Source organism: Drosophila persimilis, unplaced genomic scaffold (assembly GCF_003286085.1).
Source record: "Drosophila persimilis strain 14011-0111.01,24,50 unplaced genomic scaffold, DperRS2 tig00000824-arrow-arrow-pilon, whole genome shotgun sequence".
NCBI classification, from domain to species: Eukaryota; Metazoa; Arthropoda; class Insecta; order Diptera; family Drosophilidae; genus Drosophila; species Drosophila persimilis.
Window position 1 is genome coordinate 387,178 of NW_020825358.1, and position 6,018 is coordinate 393,195.

Consider the following 6,018-nt stretch of genomic DNA (forward strand, 5'->3'; position numbering starts at 1 on the left):
AGTGGAACTGGAACTGGGACTGGGCGACTCAATCGCGGCGTGCCTTGCGTGCTCTTCCGTGCTGATGTTGCTGTTCCCAAACTACTTGCTGCTGCTCTTCTGGCTCTTCCTGACCCAGCAGCTCACGCACAAGACGAAATTTGGATAGAAATGCCTTCCAAATCAATAACCAGCCTGCAACGAGAGTAAAACAGGGTATTAGTCACGGTACAGGGTATTTCGAGGGGCCCACATTTCCACAAAGTGCGTAATCATCGGCTGCCTGCTACTGCACTTGCTTCTGCTTACCCAACAAAATAATGGAAGCCACAATACTAATAGAAGCTAATACGGTGAGAATACAGCCCAGAGCCGTTTGCAGCGACATTCTTGCATGCAGTGCGCATTAAAAAAAGTAAAAAACTACAGGCTAAACTCCTAGTTCTTCGCGGGAATATTCACGTAAAAAAATGTTTATCACAATAGAAATCAGCTGTCGTGCATGTTGGATCGTTTTGCAGCACTGATGACCAGGGCAGCAACGACTAGTGACAATAGAAAATATACCAAATTTATACAAAAATTCAACAAATTTCGCAATAAGCGTTTTAAATGGACACTATTCGTTAAACTGGACTGGATTCGAACGCTTTTACTTTTAGTGCAACTTTTTTTCCAATGTTCTCATATGCCGCCACCTTTCGTTGCCACCAAAAGCCACATGGGGTTAGATTTTCGGCAGTGCAAAATATTGGCACTCTCCGAGATTCCCGATAGGATACTCGACACTTTCAACAAAAAGCAGGATGCAGCAAATGTATTCCCCTTGTATTAGTTTTATTTTATATCCACCTGACTTATTAATTTATTAAATTCGCCGAGCACACTTTTGGAGCGCTGAACTACACCGGCACGGAAATATGTAGTGTTGTAAAGTGTGAAAAACTGTGCGTGTGTGTTGGTTTGGATGAACAGCTGTTTTCCGTAATTGGGTAAGGTAACACTTTTTCGCATATTCATTTAATTCACTCAAAACAATTTATTTACGTTAGTTGAGCAAAATGCAAGAGTTTTCGGCCAAGCGCAATGCACTCTTCGCGTGCCTCGACGACGCCAGCAAAGAGCTCAAGGGGACGGCCCTGGATCAGAGCAAGGCCAAGTCGTACACAGTGAATGCCCTCGAACAGCGAGCAGGAGGCGACGCCGGATCTGGACAGGTCATGCACTATCGCCATGGCCGCAGCATTGATTGTGGCACTGAGCCCGAGGTGGGCCAGCTGAAACGCATGAGGGGCAAAGAGAGTATATTCAAGAAGCCGGAAATGCCCATTGGACGCTGCCTGAAGCCCCGCAAGACACCCGACTACCAGGTGAGCAGCGGTCCATGCTCTCTCCATTAAGAGATTTTAACAAGATCGTGGTTCCTTTTCCAGATGAATCCCCACAAGTGGAAAAAGTATTCCCTAGAAGATGTGGACATATCCGATCAAAGCAACTCCAGCGCCGCCTTGTCTTTTCTGCGGCAAATGGATGCCCAACGCCAGACAGAAGCAGGCGACGATGCAGAGATGGATGCTGGAGGCAAGATTGAATTCAAAAAGAAGAGCAAACTGAATCGCAATCTCAAGAAGCTGGAAGCCGAAGAAGTGGCCGATGTGGAGCTGGACAAGCCCCGGCTTAGGGGCTCCAAACTGGTGATGCCCGAATACATCATTGGCCAGAAGAAGCCGCAAAAGCAAACAAAATCGAAGCCCAGCGACAATAAAATCCGTGCTGCTGGCAAACTGCAGCTGTCCCACTTGGCGGAAGAGGATGGTGATGATGATGATGTGGCTAAGGATTTACGTCAACTGTAGATATAGATTTAAACTTTACTTAATAGTCTTTACGTATAATGTAAATATATAGTATCCCAAACCGATTTCGTATCTAAATTGCGGTTTTGTATCCCAATATCTTCATCAAAAGATATGGGAATCGATCGAATTTTATTATGCAAATGTATGTATAATCAATTGAGGGGAGTGTATATTGCATCTAGAATTGTCATACTTTATGGTAACCACTTTGATCACTAATAACTATCACTAAAATTCCTTATCATACCTCTAAGGAGGTAAATACAAAATGTAAAAAGAGGGCTGAGTATTTGGACAAATAGAGAGACAGGACACAGTATTGAGAGTATTTAGCACACGAGAGCACAAGACACATAATCTAAAATACATAAATGCGACGAAACTTACATAGATACATACAAGAAATGCAAATATTCAGTCAGGAATGCTTTCATTATATGCAATGGCAGTGGCTATTCCGTGTAGAAGCCAGGATTGAAGTAGAGTTTCTTATTAAAGCCGAGATTATCGAAGGAGCCCGTCTGCATGGAGCCCTTGCTGGTCCTCATGTGGCCCACCAGCTCGTTGGTCTTCTTCAGTATATCCTCCACGGGCGTGTTATGGGCGTGGTCGGCCATCATGTCGCAGAACGTCTGGATGTACCAGCTGCCCGACTCGGCGTCACGATGGGTCACATAACCCGGGGTGCTGGCATAGCAGACCAGAGTGTCTGACAGGGATGGGACATTGGTATAGGTGGAGGGTCTGCCCTCGGTCTCAACAACAGTCTCCTCCTGACGACTCAGCCGGGAAGCCGCAGTGCCTATGGAGTCAAAGTGGTTAATGCGCTGCCCCAGATCGGCTTCTCTGCCCCGACAAAAGGGAAAGATCAACACCTTTGGCTTGTGCACCAAGTACGGGCTCACACTGGCCTGGAAATAGTTCTTGATCTTGTGGACATCCACCACCGAGCCGTCGCCAAACTCCACTTTATCCATTTCCCCGACACGCTCGCCGTGCGTCATCAGCACCATTACAAAGCACTCGGTCTGCTGTGCGTACTTCGACGAAGTGACCTTGCCGAGTGTGTCGAAGAACTGCTCCTGGTTCATGTTGTTGTAGGCGAATATCGTGAAGCCCATTTCCCTGAACAGGTGGATCAGCGAATCGCTGTCTACTTCGGCCCCGTTCCTCTTGCGCTCAGTATCCGGAAAGTCTATGATATTGATCATCAACAGCACGCCCCGATAATGCTGCGACTGCATGTTGTACGTGCCAACCACTTCGTCAGTGTGGACTCTGTCCGACTTCTTGACGTCACGCTTTTGTCCGTCAACGGGCTCCGTGTAGGGGATTAGCGGTCCACCTGCTTCATTGTATTCTCTCTGAAAAGCATGTAAGTAATTGAATATAAGGGTCACAGAACGGGCACAGAGTAGAGGAACACACCTTGCTGACACATGCACCATTTCTGTCCGCCGTCGCCGTCGGCGATGGCGACGGGGTATCCACTATGTCGGCCGACTTGCGGGTGATCTTCCTCTCGTTGATGGATATGAAGGGGGAGCCGGAATTCTGCTCGGAAACATCCTCCAGCAGCTTCACCGCCTGAAGACTCCCCACATTGCGCAGGACAGTAATGAGCTGGTTGTAGGCCGCTGGACCACGCTTGGTTATCTTGATTAGGAGCCGCCTGTGCTGCTCCAGCTGGCTGTCCTCCTTGCTCATGTTAAAACCTGCGCCGCTGAGGTCTTCGACATTGCGCAGCATGTCGGGCGACAACAGGTTTATTCGAACACACTCCTCCCTGATGCGCGTGTAGTTGGTGCATTTCACCAGCTCATCGAGGTGCTCGTTGATGTGATCGCGATGCTTTTGGAGCATTCCGATTTCTCGCCTCGAATGCTGCATCTTGGAAGCACTTATATGGAGGCGGTGTGAAGGACAGTGGGGAAAATTGATCGAATTGTTCTGGCAGTTTCAATCTCCAATTGGCAGTGATATTGGCAATGAGTCACCTTCGGAATGAGGAGGTCTTTCCGTCTCTCCGTGACTGGACGACTTTCGGACGAAGTTGCTGTTCTCGTTTCTTTGTCTTCGTATTCGCGCTCGCAGCAGCAAACTTCACAGCAACTCTCTTGCTGGCGTGTTCCTTATTTTTTCAAAAGCAAATTACTTAGCATATATTGAACTAAATTGCACCAATTATTTAAAAAAAAGAATACTATGCTATTTAAATAAAATTTCTTTTAAAACAAAAGGAATATGCCTGTGGCAGTAACTGAGCGCGCGATAAAGTGGTGGGGACACCAGAGTGACCGAGTATTTATCGTTAAAATATACCGTCCAATCCTCAGAAATATACCAAAAAATACCGTCTCATTTTCAAAATATACCGTAAATATACTGACGAACTCAAGTTCTATATTCCGTCGAATATTATTGGCTAGATTGAACATTTAGCCATGCCATCATTATTTTATCCAATTGTTGAATAAATTTTTTACTTGACTGGTTTATTTTAAATACTTTAAATAGGTCAAACAAATTACCAGCGATTGACAACGCTTCAGCAACAGCTGATAGTGTTTTGATTCGGGAGCTCCGCGGCGCAACAATAATATAATGGAAAAAGATAAACCAAAGCCTCAAATGGAGAAATCTGTGAAGAAAAGAAAGTCCACATTAACTAATCCCACGAAGCAGCGCGTTCTGAAGTTCTTGGAAAAGAAGGGGTTCTCGCCGGAGAACCTGAAGATGGCTACCGAAAATGTGAAAAATGCCGAGGCCATAATTGGTAAGAGCTTCCCAAACCAATCAAACAGCGCAACATAAGGCGAAAACTAATCCCAAGCCAATCCTAGAGTACATGGCCAACAGCTGTGAAGATGCAGAGGCGAAGGTGAAGCACGAATGCGAGTCGCTCAGTTTCAACAACATCAACCAGTGGCTGGAGCTGATGAAGACCACGCAGCTGTCCGGGCGCTGCGAGTACGAAGCAGCCGCCGTTGTCAACTCCATACTACGCAATGAGCGGCTGCCATCGGAGGAAGATATGAATGGCATCGATTTGACGTAGGTACATGCCCAAAAACATATATGTACATTTGTGACTAACGAATGCCTTTATAGTGCGGCCTATAAATTCCTAAGCAATGCACTGATGGGAAAGCCACAGGAGAAAATGAGTGATACAACCAAAGCATTCCTGTCCAGAGAAGTTGAGGTATGACTCTGTCTTCCGTTCATTTAGACCAGATACAAATTAACATACTTCCCTCAGCAGCTGATAGCCGAGGCCAACACAGATGAATCGGACGAGGCGGCCCGAGACATGGGGCGGCGCTTGGGCCACGGCATAGAGTACGACTATCAGGCACAGCCCCACAAGTGCAGCCTGGATCCGCTCTTCCAGGACGAATGACAAACATGAACGCTGTTGATTCATTTCCACACATTTATTAAACATTTAAATTCAATTTTTGTTTTATACACGTACACATACTCTTTGCACTTTTGTGGCTCCATTCCATCATTAAATCCATCTATCCCACATGATTATACATATGTATTCCTAACCATTGTACGAGTACGCATAGATATTAGATAATTACACCCATAATTAAGTACTTTACTATAAACAGTTGAAGCACATTTAAAATCTAGAATTCCTTTAGTACACAATTACTTCAAGTAGTGTAAGTACGAGTATATGAAAAAGAGCTGGGTCTTAACATGGCCTCAACATCGGGTCTAGCCAAACATTTATTGTGCATGATTGTTTTCAATTTCAATAAATCTTGTTGCCAATTTGTAAGTTCGTCATAGACTAGAGTTAGAATAGAGTTTTAGTTTTGGTTTTGCTTTTTGTTTTGCTTTGTTTTAAACTTTAAGAGGCATAAAAACAGTTGAGTGCTGCTTGACTCTCATAGCATCACAATAGATCACAAGAGACAGAGTTGGTTTTCCATTATATAGTTTAGAGGATAACCGAAGAGGATGATCATACACACAATCAGAGTTACATTCAAATATACGACAAATACAAATACATATACATATAATACCCTTTAATATTACCATTAGTGTTCTCATTAAACTTATGTATGTATGTATTTTCACACAATCAAATGCAATTCAATATTCAATAATGTACACATAATATAACTCTTAAGTGTTCAGTTCAGTCCAGTTTGAGCTT

The 6,018-nt window shown here is 44.7% G+C and overlaps 4 protein-coding genes across 6 annotated transcripts; 2 read left to right on the forward strand and 2 right to left on the reverse strand.

Annotated features, from left to right (window-relative positions):
* Window positions 1-9: 9 nt before the first annotated feature.
* On the reverse strand, window positions 10-889 carry LOC113566664 (small integral membrane protein 13). 2 transcript variants are annotated; one of them, XM_026993259.1, is made up of 2 exons: window positions 289-504; window positions 10-174 (listed from the first exon to the last, which is right to left on the reverse strand). In XM_026993259.1, exons 1-2 carry the CDS (start codon window positions 365-367, stop codon window positions 29-31), a joined length of 225 nt encoding a protein of 74 aa, XP_026849060.1. In that variant the 5' UTR covers window positions 368-504; the 3' UTR covers window positions 10-28. The 2 variants fall into 2 exon arrangements, 1 of the variants encoding a protein (XP_026849060.1); XR_003409187.1 differs by lacking the exon at window positions 289-504 and adding an exon at window positions 832-889 and having other exon boundaries at window positions 113-174.
* Window positions 890-1,031: 142 nt separating this feature from the next.
* LOC6600244 lies at window positions 1,032-1,913 on the forward strand. The gene is made up of 2 exons (XM_002025373.2): window positions 1,032-1,349; window positions 1,413-1,913. The coding sequence occupies exons 1-2, from the start codon at window positions 1,041-1,043 to the stop codon at window positions 1,833-1,835; spliced, it is 732 nt and encodes a 243-aa protein (XP_002025409.1). The 5' UTR covers window positions 1,032-1,040; the 3' UTR covers window positions 1,836-1,913.
* A 22-nt stretch (window positions 1,914-1,935) lies between these two features.
* On the reverse strand, window positions 1,936-4,007 carry LOC6600243 (caspase Dronc). Its single transcript, XM_002025372.2, has 2 exons — window positions 3,267-4,007; window positions 1,936-3,202 (listed from the first exon to the last, which is right to left on the reverse strand). Exons 1-2 carry the CDS (start codon window positions 3,726-3,728, stop codon window positions 2,291-2,293), a joined length of 1,374 nt encoding a protein of 457 aa, XP_002025408.1. The 5' UTR covers window positions 3,729-4,007; the 3' UTR covers window positions 1,936-2,290.
* Window positions 4,008-4,355: 348 nt separating this feature from the next.
* Window positions 4,356-5,634, forward strand: LOC6600242. Of its 2 annotated transcripts, none has more exons than XM_002025371.2 (4): window positions 4,356-4,614; window positions 4,682-4,892; window positions 4,950-5,043; window positions 5,101-5,634. In XM_002025371.2, exons 1-4 carry the CDS (start codon window positions 4,443-4,445, stop codon window positions 5,239-5,241), a joined length of 618 nt encoding a protein of 205 aa, XP_002025407.2. In that variant the 5' UTR covers window positions 4,356-4,442; the 3' UTR covers window positions 5,242-5,634. The 2 variants fall into 2 exon arrangements, with proteins under 2 accessions (XP_002025407.2, XP_026849079.1); XM_026993278.1 differs by having other exon boundaries at window positions 5,104-5,634.
* Window positions 5,635-6,018: the final 384 nt, after the last annotated feature.

Excerpts from the sequence above, each read along its gene's own strand:
- LOC6600242 (XM_002025371.2), top strand. The coding sequence starts at position 4,443 with ATGGAAAAAGATAAACCAAAGCCTCAAATGGAGAAATCTGTGAAGAAA. Across the intron at positions 4,615-4,681 it reads AAATGCCGAGGCCATAATTG|AGTACATGGCCAACAGCTGT; the intron begins GTAAGAGCTTCC and ends AGCCAATCCTAG. Across the intron at positions 4,893-4,949 it reads ATGAATGGCATCGATTTGAC|TGCGGCCTATAAATTCCTAA; the intron begins GTAGGTACATGC and ends ATGCCTTTATAG.
- LOC6600243 (XM_002025372.2), bottom strand. The coding sequence starts at position 3,728 with ATGCAGCATTCGAGGCGAGAAATCGGAATGCTCCAAAAGCATCGCGAT. Across the intron at positions 3,203-3,266 it reads ATGGTGCATGTGTCAGCAAG|AGAGAATACAATGAAGCAGG; the intron begins GTGTGTTCCTCT and ends CATGCTTTTCAG.
- LOC113566664 (XM_026993259.1), bottom strand. The coding sequence starts at position 367 with ATGTCGCTGCAAACGGCTCTGGGCTGTATTCTCACCGTATTAGCTTCT. Across the intron at positions 175-288 it reads GGCTTCCATTATTTTGTTGG|GCTGGTTATTGATTTGGAAG; the intron begins GTAAGCAGAAGC and ends CTCTCGTTGCAG.
- LOC6600244 (XM_002025373.2), top strand. The coding sequence starts at position 1,041 with ATGCAAGAGTTTTCGGCCAAGCGCAATGCACTCTTCGCGTGCCTCGAC. Across the intron at positions 1,350-1,412 it reads GCAAGACACCCGACTACCAG|ATGAATCCCCACAAGTGGAA; the intron begins GTGAGCAGCGGT and ends TTCCTTTTCCAG.